At 44.8% G+C, this 25,262-nt stretch overlaps 1 protein-coding gene across 1 annotated transcript in view; it reads right to left on the bottom strand.

Annotated features, from left to right (window-relative positions):
- The window catches only part of LOC119448717 (Down syndrome cell adhesion molecule-like protein Dscam2), a 322,695-nt gene that overhangs the window by 50,428 nt on the left and 247,005 nt on the right, over nucleotides 1–25,262 (bottom strand). The window contains exons 6-12 of the mRNA XM_049665781.1: nucleotides 10,894–11,038; nucleotides 10,703–10,857; nucleotides 8,947–9,076; nucleotides 8,735–8,895; nucleotides 3,318–3,495; nucleotides 1,981–2,210; nucleotides 408–569 (exon numbers count right to left, since the gene is read on the bottom strand). Of these exons, the coding sequence (XP_049521738.1) occupies nucleotides 408–569; nucleotides 1,981–2,210; nucleotides 3,318–3,495; nucleotides 8,735–8,895; nucleotides 8,947–9,076; nucleotides 10,703–10,857; nucleotides 10,894–11,038 (1,161 nt within the window). The remainder of the gene's footprint in view (nucleotides 1–407; nucleotides 570–1,980; nucleotides 2,211–3,317; nucleotides 3,496–8,734; nucleotides 8,896–8,946; nucleotides 9,077–10,702; nucleotides 10,858–10,893; nucleotides 11,039–25,262) is intronic.

Genomic DNA, 25,262 nt, shown 5'->3' on the forward strand with positions numbered 1-25,262 from the left:
TGTAAAGGCGGCTTCCCCATTACGAGGAAGAAGAGAGGTGAAATTCTACGCTGGAAGAATGAGCGGCAACGGAGCCAGCTGTGGAAGAAGACGAGGACGACGAACGCGGGAGCAGTGGCACGAGCTCATGCCGAGCACGAGCACGAGCGCAACCCACGAGCGCAACTCAACGAGCCAGCTGCGGAAGAAGACGACGACGCTCGAGCCAATGCTGATGACGATAGTTTTCTGTGAACAAGCGGTGGACAGACGCTTTTTTCGTTTCGCCTAGCGATTTAAAGCTTCGCTTTCAAACATGTGACATGTGCAATTATTTTGAAATCAGAATTCACCTGCACGTGTTCAGTAACAGCGGGTGCAGTAGCGAAAGTTCGCGTCGCAGTGATGTGTTGAACATGATCACTCACTCATAACGTGCACGGCGAGCTGCCCTCTGGCTGTGTTTCCTTGAGGATCCCGGGCGACGCACGCATACCAACCACTGTCCACGCTGCGTTGCACCTCGGAAACCACTAGGCTGCCGTTGGGGAAGCTGTGTTGGCGGTGGTTCTGTGGTAGCGATCGGCCATCTGCATGAAAGTGTGAATGAAAACATAACTTTCCATTCAGTTTTCCACTCCAAAGTTCAGTCACCACATGAGTCGGCTCCTTAGTGCATCAAAAGCGTTATTTCATGTCTGAAGTCTCACCCTTTGCAAATTGAACAAATCAGGTGATTTTCGTTTTCTTCCAATCTTAACAGCGGAGCTGTTTAAGCGCTCTTGGTTAGGCCGCGTAGTGCGAACAAAAACTGTGCCTGGCGATGGCGTCACCGCACGTTGCCTAGCAACCACCTCACGGAGCGGCGTGCGCTGCGCCTCCTCTCCATGTTGTGCACATGTTTCCTTGACATGGGACGTTAAGGAGGGGAAAGGAGAGCATGCGCGCGGCGCGCGCTATGCTCGGGAGAGAGAAAGAGAAAATGAGAGCGAGAGGCGTTTCCCCGCGTTTGCATCGAACGCGCGCGGTTTCCGTGATTGCAGCCGACGCCTCTGGCGGCGGCTCGGCAGGTTTCAACCAACCACGCCCCGGCAAGTGTGGAGACGCAGCTTGACCATGACGTCACCGGGGAGATAATGCTCGGAGCTGCCTCGACGGCGGCGGAACTCTCGTAGACTCTGTGGCGAGTACATGTAGCCTTGACATGGGACGACCAAAGAAGATTCGGACACCCGAAGAAGAAGCCGCTCATCTTGAAGCGCGTCGCGCGGCAAAGCGAGAATCTGCGCATTGGCGGCGAGCCGATTGTGAATACCGTGCCTAGCTGCATTTTGCATTTCCTAGCAAAACTTAGCCAAGCCTAGTAAAATCTGGACGAAGCTAGGTCGATCACCAGTTCCGCTGTTTACTCCAGCCTTGCACCACTACTGAAAGCTGCCCACATGTTTTTTAAACACTGTTTCTGACCAACCCAGTGCCATTATTTAGTGGCGTGCCTCTCCAGATGGAATTAAGCAGAGAAAGAGCGGCGATGTTAGGAAATAACGTGACAAAGTTTGGTGGTCAGGCTGGTCAGTGAATCCTGAGATGAGTTGGAGTTTACAAACAACTTCTACAAAAGATACACAAGAAGCGTTTCCGACTTTTTCGAATCCATATGGCCGTATACTGGCTATGGGATTGGTCGGCCTACGAGCTCAATAAAATTAAATATACCTAATTTTATCTGGTGCGTTGTAAGATGTCAGGGCCATACACAAAAAAAGTCTCCCTCTGTCTTTTAAACATATCTCAGTAAGCAACTGAGTCCAACTAGCCGCCTAATACACAATGAGCCGGTGTCGTTGTCAATCAGACTAGCGCTATTACCAAATGCAAACATTTCGTGTTTCGATTTCGTGTTTCAGCTTTGTTTTCTTCGCAACAACGCGGCTGCACATCGGAGCTTCGGCACTCGAACGCAATTCTCCCATATCCCCATACGTCGGGCGACACATTTACCTTTTTGCCAAACAATGCTCTGTATGGGATGGCCTGCCACGGCGCAGTGAAGCCGCATGGTGCGTCCTGCTAAGGCCGTCACGTTGGCCATGGGTCGCACCATGGGCCTTCCGAGCACGTTCAGCCTGGCCGCGTGAGATACCTGGCCAACCCCATTGCGGGCCAAGCAAGAGTAGAGGCCACCGTCCTCCACTCGTACGCCGGTCAGGTTCACGTAACTGTGCACCAACCTGCAACCAGAAAGACAAGGGATGACAGGATTCTTGCTGTTTTTCCAAGCAATAATTCTGGGATAAGTCGGCCCTTCTGAGGCTAAACTTTACATGTTTGATATCTACTAAAGAAGAAGAATGTCACTTTTTGCACTTCTTGTGTCGCGTCTATTCACCAACTAGCCCAGCAATATATTCTGCTAGATAAAGAACGATAAAGAACAAGCTTACTATTGAGACTGATACTCCGTAGTAAGACTGAAATGCCGCAGTGATCGTAGCTTTGGCCTCATGCAGTCAGCAGTGGATTACTGCAGTACAGCACAGAGCTGTGGTGATCGAACTGCCTAGCGGGCCACCCAATCGAAAATCGAAAACGTAACCTATTCCTACAAAAAGGAATAATTATTATTATCCTGTCCTGTACAACGCGCTTGTTACGAGCTGCGCAGTATCCCCAACTATCGCCGCGAGATTCACGAACCATGTTCTGATTTCATTTCATATGTGTCATCGCTAAGCCCGTAGGTAATTTTTTTCTAGCCCTTTTTCGTTTTCGATTTGACTTACACAAGCAATGGAATACACTCTCGTTCAAGCCACCCTCTCACGCTCCACGTTACGCTCCACTGACGCACTGACGTCTAGCGTTACATAATAGGCGAGCCCATGGAACAGGGTTCCCGCGTATTCTTTCGTCCTGAAGTCAGTGCTGCAATTCAAATAGGGATGCTCATACGGCTACGACTTAACGCACAGCAGTAATTGTAACATGTACGGCCATCAATGGTCATCATATCTGCTAAAATACAAACGCCTAACCACGGTAAAACCCCGCTGTAAGTTTGTCAGAAACAAACTTCATGTTAATGTCGATTTCCATTTCTTTCATTGACTTTTTTTCTTACACCACACCAACAAGAAATTCTTAGCCTTATGCAGCAGTGGTGCACTTCAAAGCCACCATAGGTCAACATGATTGGTTTAAATATGTAGATGGACCAGGCGACGAACGCGTGAGGAAGTCGGACATTCTAGAGGAAATCAAACCAAGATGGAGGGGAAACGTCGCAGGTAAAGGCCGAAATAGTAACGGCCGTCGTTCATTAGTACAGAGCTGCTTACCGTTCGCCGCTGACGTAGTCACCGACACGGACGTGATAGTGCTCTGGAACGGGTGTCCCGTCCAAGGACCACGTGACCTGGGGCAGTGGATTCCCCGAGGCCGAGCACCTGAGGGAGACGCTGCCTCCAGGACGCACCTGGCGCTCCGAGAATACGTGCTCCAGAACGGGCGCGTCTTCTGCAAATGCATTACCCCGCATCAATTACGTGATGTTGACGCTGAAGCTGCAATTATGCCGCAATACGAGCGATTTAACGGCCACTTGGTAGGCAGTGAAAGTTGAATCAGCAGTATCGCACGTAAAATGTCGATTCCTTACTAGGTGAGTACACTATTTGTTCACAGGGCTTTTAACATTGCTCGAAAAATCTAGGACATCTTTTAGAACATCGCACAGAATTTGGGACAGCAGCCCCAAATCGTATAGATGTAGTTTATGTCTCAAGACTAAAGTAATCTTTCTTGCGCTCATTAGATACGTATTCAACGTGGCTGCTAAATAGCTCACATTCTTCCAGTGAAAAGCAAAAAAAAATATTCTATACTCTTTAAAGTGGTAAACACAATGTTTTTATGCTCTAAATTCCCGTCTTTAGTGAGGCTAGCGTAAGAATATAATAAAGACAGAAGCTGTTGTGACAAATTTATTGAATTGTGGCCACTAAAGAAAGTGTTTATGGTTGTGATACGCATTCAGATATTTCTGCTTGTATAGGTAAATGGGATACGTGTAATAAACAACGCTTTCCATGGCTCATTGCAGAGGGCAGAATGCATTGCCATATTTTGCTACTAATATGAGCCTCAGTGATTGCTTCATGAGCATTTTCTCGACCTATTCTAACTGGCGTATAAAGCATGCACTGCCTAATATGTTTCCAACAACACATGTCACCTAAGTTCCTCAACTGACCTCACTTAGCGTCTAAATAATCATGTGCACTCCGTCGCGAAGGTACTCAAACATGTTACAGGACCTCTGCATGCGTCTATTGTAGTAATGTTGGGCGAAAAGCGGTTATATGATAATTCACGAAAATATAATCTGACGTACCCTTGCCACGTTTAATATTAATGCGGCCGTTTTCGACAAATGAAGGATTAACCTTCACCCCAAGTAAAAGCTATGAATTTTTAACAGCGTCCTTGCGTAATAAATTATTAATGAGCACTGCACCATGTTTTTGTTAAAACCAATAAAAACGAAACTACCAACTACAACATCGTTGCGAGTTGACTTTCGGTATGTAGGTGTCGCGCAGTACACATGTAGAATGTGTATTCGATCTGTTCTATGATGGAACATTGTTACCTTTATCGAACCAAGTATAATGCATGCAAGGATGCATAATTGTGCCTCTTGTTCCTACCTTAAAAAAAGAAAAAGAAAAAATACTGGCAGCAGTAAGCTTCAGCAGTAGTTGCACAATGTATCTGGGTCGCAGCAGTGTGGAGTAAAAAACCTTTTTTTTTCCTCTGTGAAATACGATGACATAGCAAGAACTCATAGTTGATAGTCTTTTTCATATCAAACTATGAGGTTTGGCTATTAAAATATTATTTGTGTCGACGCTTAAATGCGCATGATTAAAAAACCGGATAATATCACATACATGGAGGATTAAGGCCCCACAGAAGGATAGTCGCGCGTGTATTGCTACAACACCATGTCACTCTTCCGCTTTAATGGTCGAGAAATATGCACGTCATTTTGCAAGGTAAAGCTGCCGACGCATACAAGGTAAGACACTATTGCGCGCTGAGCCTAATACCAGAGCTGTATTGTGCCAAAAGATTTTGTCGTTTTGTGCCTCTTCATGCTGCCTCCTGAGTTCAAGTGATCAATGCTGAAGTTCCACTGTTCATTGCCTCAGCGCCGGCTACCCATCCACTGCTGCGTCTCGGCTACCTGTGCACTTTGACTTCTCGTTTGATCTTATCTTCCGCCAAGCTATTAAAACACGTAGGCACATTTCCAACCACTAGCCAGTATTTCTTACGATGAGATACAGTAACCATTGCCGAGCACTAGTGTAGGTCCACTGATTGTGGCACAACTTTCAAAACCTCTTAGAACAGATGCTACACAAAGGAGTGACCACAAGAGGAGGCTCAGTAGTTCTCTTCAAATTGGATTAAATAAGACTGTTGCCTTAGGCTGTTGCTTGACGTGCACACACGAATGCAGACACAAAGGCACACATATACACTGGTACATACACCGGCACACACGCGCGCACTTGTGCCACTGCTCTCCCTCTAGCCAGAGAAAAACAACACTGCAATAGAAACTAAGCTAGCCTCTTCTCGAAGTGCACGGAACAGTCCACCCAATCGACCCGGAACTTGTTTTTCATCCGACGAGTGCTGCTAATAAGTCAGCGTATAAGCTGCTTTGTGATCACTCAGTATGACTTTTAGTGTGAGGAAATCTTTATTTCCACCTTTTTTTGTTCCCATTCTGTATGTTTCAGGTGCATGAAACAGTCAAATTTTCAAGAGAGCACTCCATTAGCTCAGCAGTGTTCACACGGCAGCGCTACTTTTGCTGTACCGCGGCAGGCTGCTGGTCGTGTCACGTCATGAGCTGTAACTTGCCACATGGTCAAATCTATGCTAGTTTGCCGTTGAATGGTGCAGCGAATCGTTTATCCGGAGTGTCATTTTCCCACCCGTATGTCGTTAGTAGCGCTAGCGTCGGACACAGAACAAGAAAACGAAGGACATTACGTTGGCTACAAATTGAAAGTTTATTGCCTAGAAGGTGGCTAATCAACCTTAAAAAGGCACGAAAGAGAAGAAAAATAGTTAGAATTAGAACTTTAAGTTCCATCTCTGTTTTTCGTCGTGTTCGTGCTTTCTTTAGGGAGGTAGAATTATCAAGGTTTAATCTGGTTTTCACCTTCTGTCGTGACCTCTGATGGTTTAGAGCCTCCTTCAGTGAAACAAAATCTTTAGTTGGCCGTCAATGTAGAGTCCTGTGTAATCTTTATGTGTGCTTCGAGTTAACACATATTCGCGTTAGTGAGTAGTGTTGTTTGTTGAAGAGCTTGTTAAGGCGGTGTAACTAACTTATATTTTCTTTGTCCTGAAAATTAGTTGCGCTCTCGCTCCATGGCACATTGTTCTTTTTCTCCAAAAGCCGCTAAGGTCTAGCGGCACTTTTTTGAAGCTTCCTTCCTGCGGAAACAAAGCCGTTCTGTGTGTTTTGGCTCGGAGTGTTTCTTGTCGGAAGTTTCTGAGCTCGTGGACCCCTCTCAGATGAAGGCGTGGTTCTCTCCGCATACTTATTATTATTACCTTTGAAAAGAATTTGCTCAAACTAGCAATATTATACTCATTTTCTCTGCTCGTGACAACTGCCTGTTGTTGGAGAGTAAACGCACATCGTTAAGGTTGTTTTCGTCCGATTTAATTCGTTTCATATCATTAGTCCCACAGAGCTGGAATAAAATGGAGTCGTAGTTTTTACTAGTCAGTGCCCAGGGCGCATATATATGGTCAGAACAACTGCTATATTGCGATTTACGGCAAATCAAGGCTTAAGCGTTGCACACCCGCACGTTTGATCTGCGTTGTATTATTGTGAACGCGGTAAAATTATTGTGGCTGGAAGGCTACTGCTGTCACTCGAGTCAGCAGTGCACTTAGTATAGATACAGGTTCATTCATTTTGCAACTCTTCCTCTTTGCAAGGAAAACACAAAATGCTTGGACCAGAGCAGAAAAGCTACAATAGTTCGCACCCTCTTAAGATACAATACTTGCATGACTGGACTCCTGCCCATGTCCTGACATGTAGGTCAATGAGCAAAGCATACAAATATATGGGATATAGTGAACACAACGAACACACATATGAATAAAGCATGTGAAATTATGGTGGAACAAATTTCTAGAAGTGAAAGTTAAACCAAAGACACATTCATACTCGTATTATTGCAATGAATTTTTAAAAATAGCTTTCGCGTGAAGTATACGTGTTAGACTTATAAACAGTAAACAATATACATGCATATATGAGGCAGGCATACATAAATAATATTAAGCTCATGGAAATAATAATTTAACACAAGATATTGCATAGCAATTTCAGAAGTGCAACATCTCGATTTCTAAACTGCAAAAACTCCATGTAATGAACGAATGTTCCGGATGAAGAATTTAAGAAACTCTCTTCTAGTAAAGGTGTGTATAGGAATTCCTTGCCAACGTAAGTGTCTTAAGTAAATTGACAGGCCGTGTCATGATCTATGTATTCCATGGTTCGTGAATCAGAATCCATGGTTCGTGCATGAGAATCCATGGTTCGTGCGTGAGAAAGGCAATAGGCAGTGGTCTCTATTTCCCTAATATTTTGTTGTCTGTCACAAAGTTTGCTGGGATTACACATCATAAGAAAATTATTGTAATTGAATTTCAAATTGTTTTGAAATTTTATAATGAGAATAAATTGGTACACATGTTGCAGAAGAAGCACATTCATTGTGGCAAACAGCCTGGCTGTGTGGGCGTCATAAGAGGCGCTTGGCAGCATGATTAATGAATTTATTTTGTTGTAAAAGCAGTTTGTAAATGTTAATTTTAGACGTATTTCCTCAAAAAACTTTACAAACCCTTACTAGAGGAGCAAATATTGAGTTATAAAGTAACACCTTAAGTAGAAGTACTTGCCGAAATTTACATATATGCCACAACCCTTGCCAAACAGTCCTCCACATGATCGACATGTGTGTTTCATTTCAGGTGCTGATTGAAAGCCACGCCTAATGTCCTCACTCGCTTTTACAACTTGTATATTTTATGACCCTAATAGAGATTTAGGTTGCGATTGACAAGTCTTTGAATAGGTGTAAACAATACAGCTCTAGCTTTGCTGGCATTATTTTGTAATCAGTTTATTTCAGTTCATTATAGTATTGTTTGTCATGCAGTACGCGCTAAGTAAGCGGGTTCGTGATCGCTATTAGACTGAAAAAAAGGCCAGTGTCATCGGTGTACATGATGCCCTTTGCACGCTCAGTTAACCTGGTTATGTAATTTACGCAAATATTAAATAGTAGTGGCCAAAAAATGCTTCCCTGAGGAACTCCAGATGTTATATTTCATAAAGAGGAACGTTTTTCATTGCAAGTATCACAACAAATTGTTGAATCACAAATTGTTGCAAGTACCATTTCACTTTCGTTATTACGATGTGTGTTATATTCTTCTATTTCGCTACCTGCACAATGCGCATCACAGATTCAGAAGATTCTCTACCAGAGAAGAAATCAAAACTGCTTGTTCTGAGAAGTGTGCATATATATAAGCAAGAAGTCTACCATGACAGAGGAGTTTCTGAAAGAAGTGCGGTTCTACATATCGTAATAGGTACCAGGAGTGCTTTTCATCAACAAAGGTAAACAGAGCATACCTCCTATGACGAGCTGTGAAGACCCCTGAGCGGAGTCTTCGTGATTGTAGACGGTACACTGGTACATTCCGCCATCTTGTCGCTCCACTGTAGACACATGAAGGAGGTCGCGAGACAAAAGAGAAACCCGGCCAGAAGGAACTCCGGAAGTTGGCTTCCCGCTTCCGCTTCTGCTGATCACGGATGCGTGCGGGCTCGTCGAGTGGGCCGACGAGATGGGGAGGCCATTGTGAGTCCACAGCACGCCATGTACGGGGTGCCCAGCGACGCGACAGCTCATGTTTGCCCCTCTGCCCACGTCTACGACTTGAACAACCGGTTCGATGCGCGCCGACAGCGGCCCTGGGTAAAAAAAAATGCATGCACATCTGTTAACTTGACCACCACCGTCCATGCGGGTACCAAAGAGGGGTTATGTGGAAGAAATATTCACTGTGTATTTCGTCGTTCTAGCAGACATTGACTATTGCATTCTTTGTTATTCTAATAAATCTTTTTATGAAGTATCTGCTAATGGCAATTAGTTGTTCGTTACTCCACAGTCAACCAATGTATCTGTAAAACAACATGCCCGCGCCCCCCGCAAATATTGTATACACAGTGGCTTGGTCTTGACTCCATCTTCTAATGCCATTCAAGCTGAGTACGTTTGAAGTGCAAGACAAAATAACCAACCCTGTAGATTTGCGGATAAGGAGAGACAAGGTAGCTGCAAAGTTTTGTGTTCAAAAATAAGTAATGCAGCCTCGTGTTAACCAGACATCCAGTGGCAACGTAGAGGGAGTTAGCTGCCATTCCGGTCGTTCTTATGCAGAATAACGCTGCTGGCGCGTGCTGCTGCATTAGTATTTTTCCCAAGCTCACGCTTGCACGACTTTATGAAAACAGGCTTGGATTCAAAGGGTATGCCCGGATGTCCTGACTCTCCTCCCCACTTTCTGACAAGGAACCCGGCTCCATTCTCCTGCCCTCCTATGTAGAAACAAGGAAGCTTTCTAAGCGATCTTGAGTCTTTCGACCGAACACGGCCCATTCTTTAAATCGCGTCTGCAGAATGTACCGTGCAACATACACCTAGATACACGTCCCCATCAGTGTGGCTCTGCAAAAAGAAATAATTCTGCTGGTGCCGCACTGCAACTGGCTCGCTGACGGTTGACTGATTCCTGCACATCCGCCAGCAACAGGCGTAAAATATAAAGGAAGCAGAATAGGAGAAAGTATAGACCGTCGGGGGAGCAAAGAAATTAGAGACCATTTTCAATACCTGCAGTATCTGCAATGGCGACTATGAACGCAATTCACTGAAACATATAATTTCCCGAGCAGGGGCAGTATGAGTTCATGTATAAAAAGGCGATTGAGCCAATCATTGTAGGTATAATGACATTCCAGAAATTTCGCAAGTCATTCAAACGAACTCACATTTGTTCACGGGCCAGTGTGGAGGCACTTTTAAAGCGGACAGGCAACTTCTCTTGTAGTCAGCGCATGCCCCAATGTAGTCAGTGGAAAACTGTTTTTGGTTGGAAAATTGTTTTGCAGAAGCCCACTTACAAAATGTTTTTTTTTCTTTCAATGCCTCACAAATACGCAGCCTATTATCGGAGTTGTTTATATCCAGGGAGGGAGCAGGAGCACAATGTATTGCGGCAAATTACTTTGAAAATTCCACGTGGTAATTCCAGCACCTACATGCCAAAAGGGAATCTATTGTTGCCAAGAAGAAAAAATACACAGAATTATTCGCCCTACTTTGAACTTGCTAGAAGAGCCGTGTCAACCAGTTGTGCATTCTTGTAAAATTAAAGATGGCGTCATCGTCATCATCATTATCGTCATCATTATCACCATCATCATGAGCCTTAACACCCTTCTCACTGACTGCCATTTTAGAAAGAAGCTGGATCCACCCCTAACTCCTAGAGCAGGCCTTGTTAGTAAAAAAAAAAAGAAAAGTTTTCTTACCAGTGACCAGGAGCTCCACATGTGCCTTGTCCTCGCCGGCCGAGTTGTTAGCGACGCACAAGTACCGCCCATTGTCCTGGATGCGTGCAGTGTGAAATATCATCGGGCCTTCGGGCAACAGGGAGATTCTTTCAGAAGCCTTCAGAGCTACAGGTCTTTCTCCGCCATCAGTCGAGCCTGACTCCATCGACACCCCGTGGCCCGTGAGGCGGGACCAGTAGTGCCTCGGACGTGGGTGTCCCTCTGACAGGCAAGGCAGCACTGCACGCTCGCCCTGCTCCACTTGTATCACGCTGCCATACTCGACCATCCGAGGTGGCAACTGGCTGTGGGGTTCTACGGGCAAAAAATAACATTCTCATGTTTCACATGTCCTGCCCACGATCTTATTAAGAGGCACGCCGTAGTGGGGGACCCCGGATTAACTTAGACAATCTGGGTTTCTTCATGCACACCAAGCCCTCGGCTCCTGAGCGTTCTTGCATTTCTCTCCCATCGTCTGCCGCGCCCGGACCGAATCTGCTCGCATTGGACAAACATGGTGGTAAACAGAAAGCTTTAGAAATGCGGAATGCAAAGAAATTTCTTGCAATCAAGGGCCTTGCCGTAGCCTGAAATAGAGTCAGAGCCCGATGATCGTGCTCGCCACTCAAATTCATCTTGGGATTTTTAAAAATGAGAGGCGTCGATAACTATGGTTTCGTTATTCTAGGAAGTACCTACCGGCCATCGCCCTGAAACGAGGACGAACCACAAGACTAGGGATGAGGCATTGATGAGCTCCCTTTGATGATCAGGCTAGGGGTAGCATATCGGTAATAGTTACAAAGGGACCATGACAACCGCAAGTCCAGCTTTCGTCGAAGTTCTATCTGTTCAGTAGGCGTAGTGTTCCTCTGTTCAGTAGCATTCACGTTCATTTCGCGGTCAGTGACTGCAATGTCTTTCAAGTAACGTGCGAGAAAATGATTATGGGGAGAGTGTTTGTAAACTAATAGAGTTGCAGGATTGCATATCCGAGTTGATCTTAAGGCCTCTGCTCCACGTACGTTGTCCTCGTTTTTTAAAAGATGACAATGTTGATGAGATTGCCTGCGGTATGCACAACAGCGCAGCGTTCATTATTGTGCACCTGTCAGCACCTGCCATTTAATTTATGTTTTATTTTGAGCAGGAGCACCCTCATTGGCATAACGCGCTAAGCCCCCACTTCTAGTTCTTGCAGGATGAATATTGCAGACGATTTAGTCCTAGCTTACTCCCCTTAATGAATGCATGGGTTAATATTTCAGGAGCCTGAGATCAATACAAAGAAAAAGCCCTGAAAACACGATTATTGTTAAATGTAACTCTTTCCCAGCTCTCATCTGATAAAGAATTGCACGGAGGTACTTGTACTGGCGACTAAACGTGCCTCTAATGTCGCTTTGGAACAGCCAAAACTGGCACCGTACAAAGTCAATGTTCTTTCTCTCGCTCTAGCGCAAGTAACTCAAGTAGCACTGAAAGCCTGATATCGAAAGATTCATTTTCGTTACGGTTCGTACCCGATCAAGAAAGCTGATTATGCGAAACAGGATTCTGCGATTCTGTGCTTAAGTCAGTGATATTTCCTTTAAAAAAAAGACTACTTTGCAAGGCATAGAGGAATCGAGCGATGAGGAGATTGGGGACCTGTGGTTACCAGTGAGAGCTTTAACGTATTCAGCAATAGTGCCGGCAGCGCAGGTTAGGAAGATCGAACGTGCACTCTATCTTCACGTTACCTCAATTTAATATAGTTCGAGAGATATCGTGAATGGCTTGAAAACTGCTGTCTCTGTCGATAATAGCTATAGGACCATCATTGAAATGTTGAACCAGAGCGTTAAGAGGAAACGTAGTTGGAATAGAGACCACCGGAGAGCCGCTTTGCGTACGCGTGTAGTGAATCCTAAATGTGCCAAATTCAGCAGAGTACGAAAACTTGCAACGCATATCTGCTCGAAGAAAAAGTGAAAAATATTCGTGCCAGGAGCGATGGAAATTGGCATCGCAAGCACTCTAACCTATGAGGCAGATTGAACTTGTATCAGCACAACGTGTTTCATGACTGTTTTTTTTTTATCAGAAGGTCCGTTCTGCGCTATTGACGTCAACCGCTGAACTAGCATTAGTAAGCCTTGACTGGCGATCAATGCTGCTACAACCGCATACGTCGCTATAGCTCTAATAACTTACATTAGAAGGCCGGAGGCTGCAACTGAGAAAGGTCATTCCAGGCAGAAAGGGAAAATAAGTGCGTAAAAGTATATAGCAAGTTACGGAGGCCTTTTAAAGACGATAGTCTTTCTTGGGGAACTTAAACGCTGAAAATTTGGTCTGTCTGTCTGTCTGTCTGTCTGTTTGTCTGTCTGTCACCCGATTCAGCCACCCGGCCAAAGTTGGACCACTTGCTTACCGCCCATACTACTTAAACTGGTACTGCTGTTCATACTTGTGAACGTTATCGATCACAAAGTAAATATTACGCATATCTGAGGCGCAACATCACTAGGTAAGTATTAGGAGGTGTGTTCCTTTAATAGAAAATACATAGATACGTAACTCTAAAGACCCTAGTTTCTTAAGCTGCGCTGAAAATGCCATGCTATGCGCGCCGATGAACGACGTTCCCCGACTGCGCGCCGACGAGCGCCGTCTGCCATGGAGGAAGGAAACCCTCTGCACAAGCTCATGGTTCCCGATGTATTGCCAGATGGCGTCCATGTCTCACGCAGCGCCTCCTCAGTTTTATCAATGCCAGCCAGATGCGGCCGATTCAACATAAAGGAAGCGCTGTCTGAGGCAGGGCAAAACATAAATGGCCGCTTGATGAAATAATGCGGTAAAATGAAATCTGTTCAAACAAACCTCCATTGCATTTATCATGCCAGGACGGAAATGGTACGAGAACAGCATCACGGGTGGCCGCGGATCAGACCAGCACTCATGTAGTACGGCCGGCAGAAGACCATCGTCTTTCGACGACATTTGCAGCGAAGCACGCAGATACGCGGCCATTTTTTTTTAAGTTTACTGTTCGCGCATTTTCTGGCCTGATGAAGAGTTGTAGTCATTGCGTCGGAATAATGTATCGGTCAAAATCAAAGATTCAGTGAGCGGATATGACGGTACTTTCGGTTAGAGTGCAGCACATTATGAGGGCTCTCAAGGCGGAGCCGAGGATTAAATACAAAACTGGTTAATACAGCGACAATGAAGTGGTTTCCCGAAGTGTCCTAGTGTAGACTCGCTCCTACACGTCATTCATTACGAGATAGATGAGAGTCCTTTAAGTTAATACTCATTGAAAACATGCCCGGGAACGATGTCGAGCGCTACTTGAGCTAATGCTGTCCTGAAAATATCGTTGCATTCGAACGCTAGATGCCACTCGACGGACGGCAGTGCTGACGCAGAAGAACATATTTTAGCAGACTCAACTCCAGTTTACATCTACGTAATTCGAAACATTGACGGCGTGTAGAGATAAATAGAGAAACACGGTTTAATGTGATTTTGGAGATGTTCGCCTGGCTATTCGCCTCGCATGCTACTCCAGGAGCTGGGTTATGATTATGACATATACAGTGATAAGCATTCAACAGTACATACAGTCACAAGCACACACATATTACACTATTTACAAAGTTTAGTTAAGGCTCGTGGCCCGCAAGAACGTTAGCAGAGCTTTCGTGGCGCGTAACGCGCAGGTGGTCCTTTGCGATGGGCCGAGAATATGCCGTATTTCCAAGCTCGTCCTGTTTAAGGTGAATCATACAGGTGTTCGGCAACGGACATTTAATGCTTTTGCGACGCGTTGCGAGCTGATACGGAGTGCATCGCATGGTGTTGTTTGTTGTTATGACACCCAGTGACCAAAGTTGGCGTCACTGAAGAAGGTTCATTGAAGAGCGGCCCATACCCATTGACACATACATAATGGCCCCTGAAGCACCTAGCCAGGACCTGGGTCACATACGCAGTGGCACATACCCAAGTTGGCTCGAAGAGGCTCATTGAAAAGTGACGCTTACCCGGTAACAGATACCCATGGGAATGGTCCTCAGTTATAGCCTACACTACCTTCGGCATGGGTCACTATTTAAGGCTGCGCTAAGTTCGGGATCGGCCGACGGAAACAGCAATGTTGTCGCAACATAGTAGTTACAAAAAACTGGGTGTAACTCGCCAAGAATGCTTGCATTCAAAGCACACCAAACGTTTTCTTGCAGTTGTTACGAAAATCGCTTCAGTGCTCTCTGCGTAGTTTCCATCATGCTCATTCATTTTGCATGTACTCTCGGAAAACGTTTTCATGTCAAGTTACGTACAGTTCACTATAGTACAGTGTTTGCTCAAGTTTGTTATAATTTTACGGAGTGCACCCGGTCGAAGAAAACAATTTTTTACATCCTTAAACAAAACTTTGTCGCTCAAAACTCTTGGGAGATGTTAATAATTCCCCTGTGTCCCCTACTGGAAGGTTACCGAGGTTAGCTGATGAAGCACCGCCATGATCTCTCCGGCCAACTGCTTGCTTGTTTTTAAATGTCATGGTTCATGTCAACACTGCGCTACCTGCTCCACCACCTCCACCTCGCGAGCTTTTATAAGCAGGTGAAGTGCTCGCGTACCTCGCAGTTTAGTCGCAGAACACACACAACTGCGCCAGCGCTGTTGATGAGCTGCCCGGTTTGATAGGGTTCTACGGCAATATATCAACACTTCCGCCATGCATTTGTCCAAGTCTTCAAAACTCAGCAAACTCTATTATGTGTGTTTTTTCCTCTTGTTCTTCAATGACTGAGAGTCGGTGATAACGTAGGTGCTTCACATAAGACTTGCCGCGGTATGCAACGATGCCTGGCGGCTCAGTTTTATCGAAAGGTGTCGTCTTGTGGCTCGTATGGAAGATTTGATGATAAAGTTTTGTTTATTCTTAAAGCATTATTCCTGCAGTACCTAACTGATGATACATCTGATGATTAGTGGGCATTCTGTTCATTGGTATTAGCCGGCATATAAGCTATCTGGTAGTTTCAAATTGTGCCAGCTGCTTTTATGCATTGCCTAAGATGATAGTGATGTAAAGGTGATTTAATGATTTGTCAAAGGAATTATCTGAAGTGATTAGAATTTCTTGCTTAAAATGTTCTAGCCGCTTATAAAGTTATCTAGGGATATAAACAAAGGAGTTAGACAAAGAAGCTGCCTAATTCGAAGCTTTTTTTTTTCACTTTCAACAGACCAATATTGTCCTTTGACCATGTTGTACAGTGTGAGCCATTATATTAGGTCCGTCCTGTTCACTAAATCCGACATAGCGATTCAGCCCCAGGTTTTTTCTGATATCGCTGTGGCAGCTTCTTATATTTCCGTGCATAAAAATTGGCGAATAATGGCTTTTATCCTCCCTCGCATCACAAAATGCATATCAGGCACAAATAAAGTGGCCAGAAATGTTCAGAGGCTAAAATTTCAAGGGGCAATCGATGATTTTCAAAGGTACGCTCAGCACAAGTTTTGTATATGAATTTCCATAAACGAACCCCGGTTGTACTGCACTTATGAGAGAACGGAATCTCAGGATCAGTGTGTGGAGCTGGCAGCTGAAAACTTTCCTGACTTGTCAATAACACTACAGATTGGATGGAAATTAATACCTGACGCTGAAGCTTGCAGTGTAGAAAAATATGTGCCACAAGAGCAAGAGTCATTGAGCAAAGCAAATGTTGGGACTATCTTCTGCTTCGCTGACTCTCGTTAGAAGTTCTGGCGTTCTAACTATTCGTTTGAAGTTTAAGCATCAACTTAAACCACACTTCAAAATATTCCACCAACATTGAAAAAACTGCTTTTGGCGCGCTAGCAGCATTTCATATAAATTAATTGCTTCAGTTCATTTTGCCAGAGGCAATGCACACAATAAGAGGGGGCTTGCATGCAGCGGAAGGCGCTCAAAGCAGTGCACTGTGTGCTGTGAGCAGCGTCTGCAGAGTGCGGCTTTCTCAAATGCGAACAATGATCTATACCGGTCCTAGGCTCAGACGCAGGCGCAAGGCTTTATGCATGGACTCTTTGTGTTCCAGACGCTAAGGGCCACCAGACTGACGACGTTCCCTAGAATCCTCTCCCTTCTCGCACAATGCACAGGACCCCCTGTTTCGGAGTCATTTGTGCACTCCAAGCTTACATTGTGTCATACAGCCTCCGGGCACTAGGGAACAAAGGGGACGAGCTTGAAAGGCTTCCTTGCCTGGTTAGATGGCTTTGGTTCTCATCCACTCTGTGCTTTTGCGCGAAGGAAGATAATTTGTGGCGTTGGAGGCCTGTGGCCAGGGTTGGCTTTGATGGTGGCGGAAGGTAGCTTGCAGGGTACACTTCTTCAACTCATGCAACTCAGGTGCTAATTCTCCAGTGCCTCTGCGAGTCTGTTGTCGCCTCCCCCGATAAAGTTTAGTCTTGGAGACAGCGTGGAGGGCACTACTTCACTGGAACGTTTTTCTTTGTGCGTGTATTTCCCAGCCCACCAGTGCGACTTTCATACAGTGCTTCGCGTGTTGGATGTCGAAATGGAGTTGATTGGTTCTTGGTAGAGAAAAGCAAAAAAGAAAAATCTATCGAGGCTGACCGATGGTGGCCTGAAAAACTAGCTGCTCAGCTGAAGCAGCGACTACTATGTTTTGATCTTTTTAGCTAAATATTGATATGCATTGCTTGTTAACGTTAAATGCTGCATCCATAACTACGATGCTTATTCCATTAATTAGATCAGTATAAACGTAGTATGTGCCACCTTATTAGGAAACTAATCTTCTGGCGATCCTAGGATTAAAGAATGATTCTAGCAGGTCGGAATGGCAACATTTTCACTACTAGACGGCGTATCGTACCTAAATCTTGTAAGTGACATTGACTCTATAATGTTATATACCTGTAGTGACAGCAACACCTCATCATTTGTAATGAACCATGTAACCGAGAAATTGCGACCAAGAACAATACCTATAGCGTTTGAAAGGACTATATCGAGGCAACTACTATGGAGAGTGGAGCACATAGGTAAAATCCTGACACATAATCAGGACGCGTAACGTACAGGGTTGGCACTAGCATGGATATTTTAAGCTATCTTTCATGCTGTTCGAAGTGACTGTGACTATGCTAGTGCACAATTGCATCAGCACGTAGCTGCACAGATAGCCACAACTATGCAATTTTATCGACAGCTCGTGGCTGTCCTCTTTTCCTTGTGAATATGGGACCATAATTATGAGCTTTTGAATCCACAGAAGCAAGGAGCTCCAACGCAATAAAGTGATGATTAGAATGCACACGTAGTGAAGTGAATGGTAGACAGGCTGCTGATTGACCGTTGATACTCAGTGTAGCAACACAAATTGTATAACCCATTCTGTAATAAAGCGTATGCTCATTTCATAGCAGCTAGCCGCCGAGTATGCTGGAGCCCCGAGCTAAATATTGAGTCATGATGAGCGCTTTCAGCTATGATGATTTCATTGTCCGTGGACCACGGATCTTGGTGAATGACAAGAGTCGATACGAATCGATAACACGAAGTTCTGGTTCCACACTTCCTTTAGCGTGTAACCTGTTTGGAACACAAGAGAAGCAAATGGTGAATGTACTCAACTTCTTCATCACAATAGCTAGCTGGAAATGATGCAAGTTTCAAGCAGAGCAAAATGTTTTATATATATGCTGTTCAGCCATTGTGACTTTATTGCTGTTTCGGTTTTCTTTGCAAACTCGAGATGCAAGCGGTATTTCATTACTTCATAAACGAGTCATGCCTTCGCCCTATCCGCGACAAAAAGTTTCCGATGTAAAAATTCATCTTCGAGTACTTTCAACACGCATCATGTGTTCATTGCTGACAATAAAATATAAAGATAAACCACATTACCATCAGCCACGTCAGTGCAGCATGTCGCTTTTTTTTTTGGGGCAGAACGTCTGGCTATCACTCCTTTCATCGCTAGCACTATGGTGTTGTGACATTTAATTCGCAAATAGCTATATAAATGTAAGACGATAATATAAAGAGAACCACTGGGCTATGGGCATGTGCTCACCTGCTTTTAGAAGGAATGTCAAACCATAGACGACCGCATTCATGTGCGACGAATGGTGCATTTAATGGAGGGCGTGTCTCTCTATCGTAATTTATTTCTGTGTAGCAGTGTTTGTTCTTTTTCCTGATATGTCGTCTGTATTCAGCTAAGATCATCTAAGATGTAGAGCTTTTTTGAAGTTCTAAGCCAGACTAGGTATGCGATCGCAGGTTTCACGTCACAATAATGGGAGTATGCAACCCCGAGTTTGTTATTTTCTATCAATTCAAACAAGTTCACTCACTTCCCAGAAGGTCTATACTCCTATACGCTCATACTTATATATTCCTTTCACACATCGCCTGCAACGCTAACAATGGCCACGCTAAGAGCAAAAAAAAAAAAAAAAAAAACATTTCTTTGTTTTCTTGCCAGAAATTATGTGAAACTGGTCTTTATTTAGGCTTAGTATTGATAGAAATAATTATTATTTCAAAATTATTTAAATGTGCTATGCGACTGGAATATGTTGTTTTATGTAATCTTGCTTTTTCTTGATTTTTCGCTGCTTTTCACGAGCCACGCATGCTCATGCAAGCATAGACGGTTGGCGCTCACCTAATAGCTGGCCTGGTTTACGGTGTGACCCGTAATCGCACAAACTTGTTTTACGCCCAGGCGAAGCCACGCTAAGTTCACGTGAGCCAAGTTTTCAATCGGCCATAATAAATGCCGAAAGAAACCTCTCCAGGCAAGGTAACGAGCACACGTTGTTTTCGTTTCGAGCTGGTTGTCTAGCCCGCATTTTCTTAAAGGATCTTCGACTAAAGCTTCTCCCTCCCCTTTACCGAGTTTGAGAAACTGAACGAGACGCTAAGCGGGAAAAAATCGCCGTGGAGTGTCAGTGAAACACAGCGACCATTGCTGTCAAGGGCCGACGCTGCCATCTAGTTTCCCAAACCGAGGTGGCGTGTTGAGTGGAGCAACGGAGGTAATCCACTTGACCACGAAACGCTTTTTAACGCGAAGCATTCTCTGCCCGATTCTTAGTACTTTGTGGTAGGTAGGTTCCTGTTTCGCCTGGTTGTAATAAAAGTGAATAACGTGTGACCGACTGGTGGCATCAAACCTCTGCCGTCGAGCACAGCCGCCCGGTGCTCTAACCATTAGGCCACGATGGCATGCATACTTCTCTCGTTTCAAAGCAGCCAGCATTTTGAAATGCTCAGCGCGTGCACCCCGCGCCACCTTCCACGTCTTCTATCCTTGTGACATCTCGCACTTTGTGGCGCAGTGTTTAGACTGCATTATCTCCAGGACCGGCCCACTTTCCTCAGTATACTTTCCTCGTATAGCGCGCTATGTAGAAACCATGCGACGTTGTACTGACTTCATCATCGGCCAAGTTAATAATGCTTAAACATTTCGTCACCTGAGTACAAATGCCATCGTCGTTTTAACAGACACGTACAACATGACATAGCCGTAGGTACGTAGTACGATTGTATAACACGTAGTCGCTGATGACGTCACACTCTGTCTTCTTGTCGTTAACGCTCGTCCACTATCTATGTAGAAACCAGCATTTACCATGTCGCAAGCTTTCGTCGAGTGGCCGGCGTAGAAATCATTCCGTCGCCGCCATACGATCATCTTCAGCGTCGTTTTGCTGTCGTCACAAGTACGTGCACTCCGTGACCCTATAGACATACCAATACTCAATTTACAGAAACACGCATGTCGACGCGGTATCACTTCGCAGAACGCCACAAAATGCCAGACAGGCATTTCAAAATGCTTCGCATAACATCCATTCTTACAGTGCGAGAGATCTGCACAGTTTTTTTTTCTTCCATAGCATTTATTACAAACTGAAAAAAAAGAACGTACGCTCATAAAGCATACATAGCATTCACGGTTGCCGCGGTCGCATTTACATGGGAACAAAATGCAAAAAACGTTCGTGTACCGGGCATTGGGTACACGTTAAAAAGAAAGAACAGGTTGCCAAAGTTATTCCGCAGTCCGCCACTACGACGTAGATCATAATCAGATCGTAGTTATCGTGCGTAAAATCCACTAGTTTAATTAAATAATGTACATAATAGCCAAGACGCCTATATTCGTGTATACAAATACAAAACAAACACTTCACGGGAAAAAAAATTAAGGAAGCAGTTCTCTGAATGAGACGCAAACAGATACACTTCATCAGCACGGGATGTGCCTGTGAAAAAAAGAGGGATTCATTTTGATTACCGAGCTTCTTGCATAGCTTCCACAATTTTTTCTTAAACGTGAAACGCTGTATAGCCACGCATGGCGAACATATAGGTATACCTAACAGAATGCACTTAGTACCATTTTACGTTTCCATATATGCTTGCACTAAACAGGGACTGACGTATGTATTTATCAGCTAGAACGCTGTCAACAACCGAGCTGTTTTGTAGCGCTTGCTTTCTAGCAGAGGACATTCTACAGCTTGCGCCGTTACTACGTGAGACACACGTCAGTTCCAATTCCTTTCGCCGCTATACTTGCGATACCTCACGTTCAGCCGTATTCACTTTCGGTCTGTTTGTTTGTTTACTTGTTTACGCTTACTGACTGTACGGCATGCTCCTCTGGCTCGAGCTGCAATTCCGGTCTCCGGCACTGTTACGAGCGTCTGACGTACCACCTTCTTTTTTTCTTTTGTCCCCACGGACACGACGCTCGACGCTCGGAGATCGCGTGGACGAGGCAGCCAGCTGCTCCACTCCCCTCGAGCGCTAGCGGGCGTACCCGAACGCGTAAAGCGATTTGCGTAAGAGCGCTCGGCGATGCGGGCACGCGCGCAGCGAGCGGAAGCGAGTGCCGGCATTCGTGGAACCGGGATGAATGCGGGATTAGAGGCGACGACGGTGCGCTGGCGCGGAGCGTAGTCGAACCGCACGAGGAAGAAAGAGCAAGAGAGCGTGGAAACTCGAGGAGAGCGAGGAAGTGGGGCCGACGGGCAAAGCGGATTCAACAAGAATGGAAGCAGCGAACCTCGTTGGGAGATTAGGTGCGTGCAGCGGTAGCCAGACGAAATGAATTGGAATAATGCTATAGTCTTCGGGTGGAGAGCGGAGAACCACTTTTTTTTTTTTGCGATTGTCGCTCTGATCATTCGTAAACCAGGTTACGAAAGGAATAGGAGAGGGAATGCACTGCATTCGAGTCGAAATGTTTTACTAAGCCGCTGTATGAAGATCGACTTTGGGATCTTGGCGACGACTTGTGGGATTTAGCGTGAGAAACGGCGGCTGTCTGTCGCAGAGTATGATTGCATATAGAGACTGTAAGAATAGCCCTCCAAGTCAAGGTTTAAACAACATATATACGGACACGACAACACGACCATGACTCGTTTTGTTCCTTAACTAGTAATTGAGAGAAGCGTTCAATAAATGTGCGTTCAGCCGGATAATTGGACGTGGTTGTTGGGTTCGCTGAAACAGTGTAAGCAGTATAGTGTAGAAATCATTATGATTCTACTGTTTCTATCTGCACGGTAGAAAACAGTGTTCAGCTAAACAACCGGTGTTAGTCAGACACATAAGTCGACACAAAGACGGACGACATGAAACAAATGTGGCCCTTACTGTGTTATTTTCCGACAACATTTTACCCTTCAAGAAAGCTTTAAGGGATTATGATCTGTCTGCTATACAACCTGGGTGTTGTCCATGAGCTCTAGGTATTCTGGAGACGTTATAGGTGCCCGCAGTTTCGCATTATAAGATCACGCATTGAATAGGCTCCTTTCAGAAATCAGTCAAGTACGATTTAGTAGATGATGTTGGACACACTCATCTGCGTAGAAACAAGAGCATGGCGGATTACTAGAAAGACATTTTTTATATAGAAAGTGTTTGGTGGACGCGGTACCAAGAAGCAAATAGTGAATTAGAGTTAAAATGATCTGTTGGGGTGAAAGCTTTGAAGCATGAAATATGCCCGAAATTCAAGCCAAATGTTAATGTACGATACTTGTGAAGATTTTCAACTCTGTTCAAACTGTGTTATCCCCGCAACTACTGGCTAACGCCCTAATAAAAATGTGGCGCGATTCATCTGGTTCTCGTTTGTTTTTCGGACTGCTTGGCGCAGTTGCAACACGCCCAGGATTTTTCAGTAGCCAGGAATTCATTGCAGCTAGATTATTATTACTGCGACAGCAGTTAACAGCTCGAAATGAGGTTGGCCCTGTCCATCCGTCCCATCCATCCGTCGTTTTGTTGCACTTGCGACAACTGTTGTCGTTACTGACGACACACAACAATTACTTTTTGTTGACATCAGGATACATCGTCATTACCACGGCGTGACGAAAAATGAAACTTCAGTGACGTCAGGCTGCATCGTCATTACCATGGCATGACGAAAAATAAAACTTCAGTGTGTTTGCGAGCTATTCTGCGTTGCCATGCTCATGAAAACAGCGTTCAGCGGCACAAAGAGGCCTATATGACAACGGCGATGATAAGTTTCAAACATGGCACCTAGCCACAATATAGAATGCACCGATAATAAGGCTCTTGGTTGAAAACAACATCGGAAGAACCGACAACGTCAGTGGCAACTGCTAATGTCGAGAGAAAATGAAATCGCTAAAATCTAGTTGGTGGCACTGCGTCACTTCGCTCGAGACCTGATTTGCAGAAGTTCTGGTATCAGAGTCTATATGAAAGTTCTAGGCAGGTCCGTCAAAACGAGTTATCGTGCATTGAAAGCATGAAGCCTTTCACAGAACAACTGCTTCCTCAACTGTGGTCTAAATGCTGATTTACACAAGAACTTGATATTCAACATGGCATCAGGGTACTTTAAATTGAAAGGTCATCAGGAATATCCGGCTACAGCCCCGTCAAGCATGTAGGCGCTGCGCAATGCAAACAAAGAATGTGACTGTTTCACATAAAATGAACAGAAATAAACAAGATCAACGATGATAATTCGTACAAGGTATATTTCAATTGTAAAATGTTCAACCACCGCGAACACAAACACAAAAAAAGATTAGCATAAATATATGGCCAAAAAATTCTGAAGAAAAGGTCTTATAAACCTGCGTATTTTACCAAAATAAATATATAGCTAGCTGACTTAGACAAGGGGGGGAGTCTCAAAATGCTAAAGTCCGTCCGCGTATGCAATTCACTTTTCACAGCATGCATTACTATATCGTATAGAAAGGGTGCAAGGTTGCGTAAATCACAAAAAATAAAATGTTAGAACTGATCTATTGTACACTACCATTTCTGTACAAGCACAAAATCTGATTTCCTTTCAAATATTATAACCTTCTATAGAACCGCACCGTTACCCCCTAAAGGACCGTCCTACTTACGGGGTCTCATCCAGTTACACTAGTAAGTGGACGCACTTATTTATGAAATAAGCAGTCAAGCGAATCAAACCAACAAATAAGATGCCTGTCTTCACTGTGAGAGAATGCTGCTGTCGCAGTAAACGAGTTCAGAGCCGAGGGAATAGCTGAAATCGGCGGTCTTTGTATGGGATTTGTTTAGAAAAAAGCTCAGCCGGGAACAACAACAAACAAGTGCCTATATTTACACCTAACGCAGCGAAACAAATAATCAGTGGTCACGGATAATTTGGTTCTCCTCGTCTTCTTTTGGGCTGCCTCGTAGAACTAATGACTCGCACTGGGCCGATATTGTTTTGAGTTCCCCTTTCCAAGTTGTTTGCTGAGAAAATCCAGATCATGCGCTTAGCTTGGTCTCATAAGCTTCGCATACTAATGTGGAATCCTGCGAAGTTCTGTTGACATTGTTGAGAGTGGATAATGACGCCTAAGACTCACTCAGATTGACATATTGCGTCGATTCCTGTAAAGAGCACCATACTACAAGGGGTGTATGCTGTAAGTGTCCCCCTAGTGAACATGTCCATTGCGTCTGCTGCTGAAGCGCTTATTCGCTGGGGGCGCCTCTCCTTCTTACGCATACCCCAGCCCAGCCATCAGAATCACAACATCAGCAGAAGGCGAAATTGCCATGTCACAGAATACCCCCCCCCCCCCCTTCCCCCCAGCACAGATAAAATATGGCACCATTTCTGCTGCGGTTCAGCATTTTGTGTGAGAGAAACTACACATTTTTTAGTTCTTTTTCGTGATGGAGAAATGTAGAAGTAGAGCAATTAGTTTGACAAAACGTGTTACGCCACTTAGCGTCCCAGGACAACACAGTGGCTATGAGAAACGCTGTAGAGGCCGGCTCCGTAATAATGTTGCCAACCTGGGATTTTCTAACATGCAACGAAAGTGCAATGCGCTGGCGTGTTGACATCGTGCCCCCACCGAAATTCGGCCGCCGCGACCCCGTGTTCACCAGCGCAAAGTTATAACCACTGAACCACCGCGGCGGCTACATCCAGAAGACGTTGGGCAGAAACAGTTGGGGGGAAGC

The sequence above is a fragment of the Dermacentor silvarum genome, chromosome 4, assembly GCF_013339745.2.
Source record: "Dermacentor silvarum isolate Dsil-2018 chromosome 4, BIME_Dsil_1.4, whole genome shotgun sequence".
NCBI lineage: Eukaryota > Metazoa > Arthropoda > Arachnida > Ixodida > Ixodidae > Dermacentor > Dermacentor silvarum.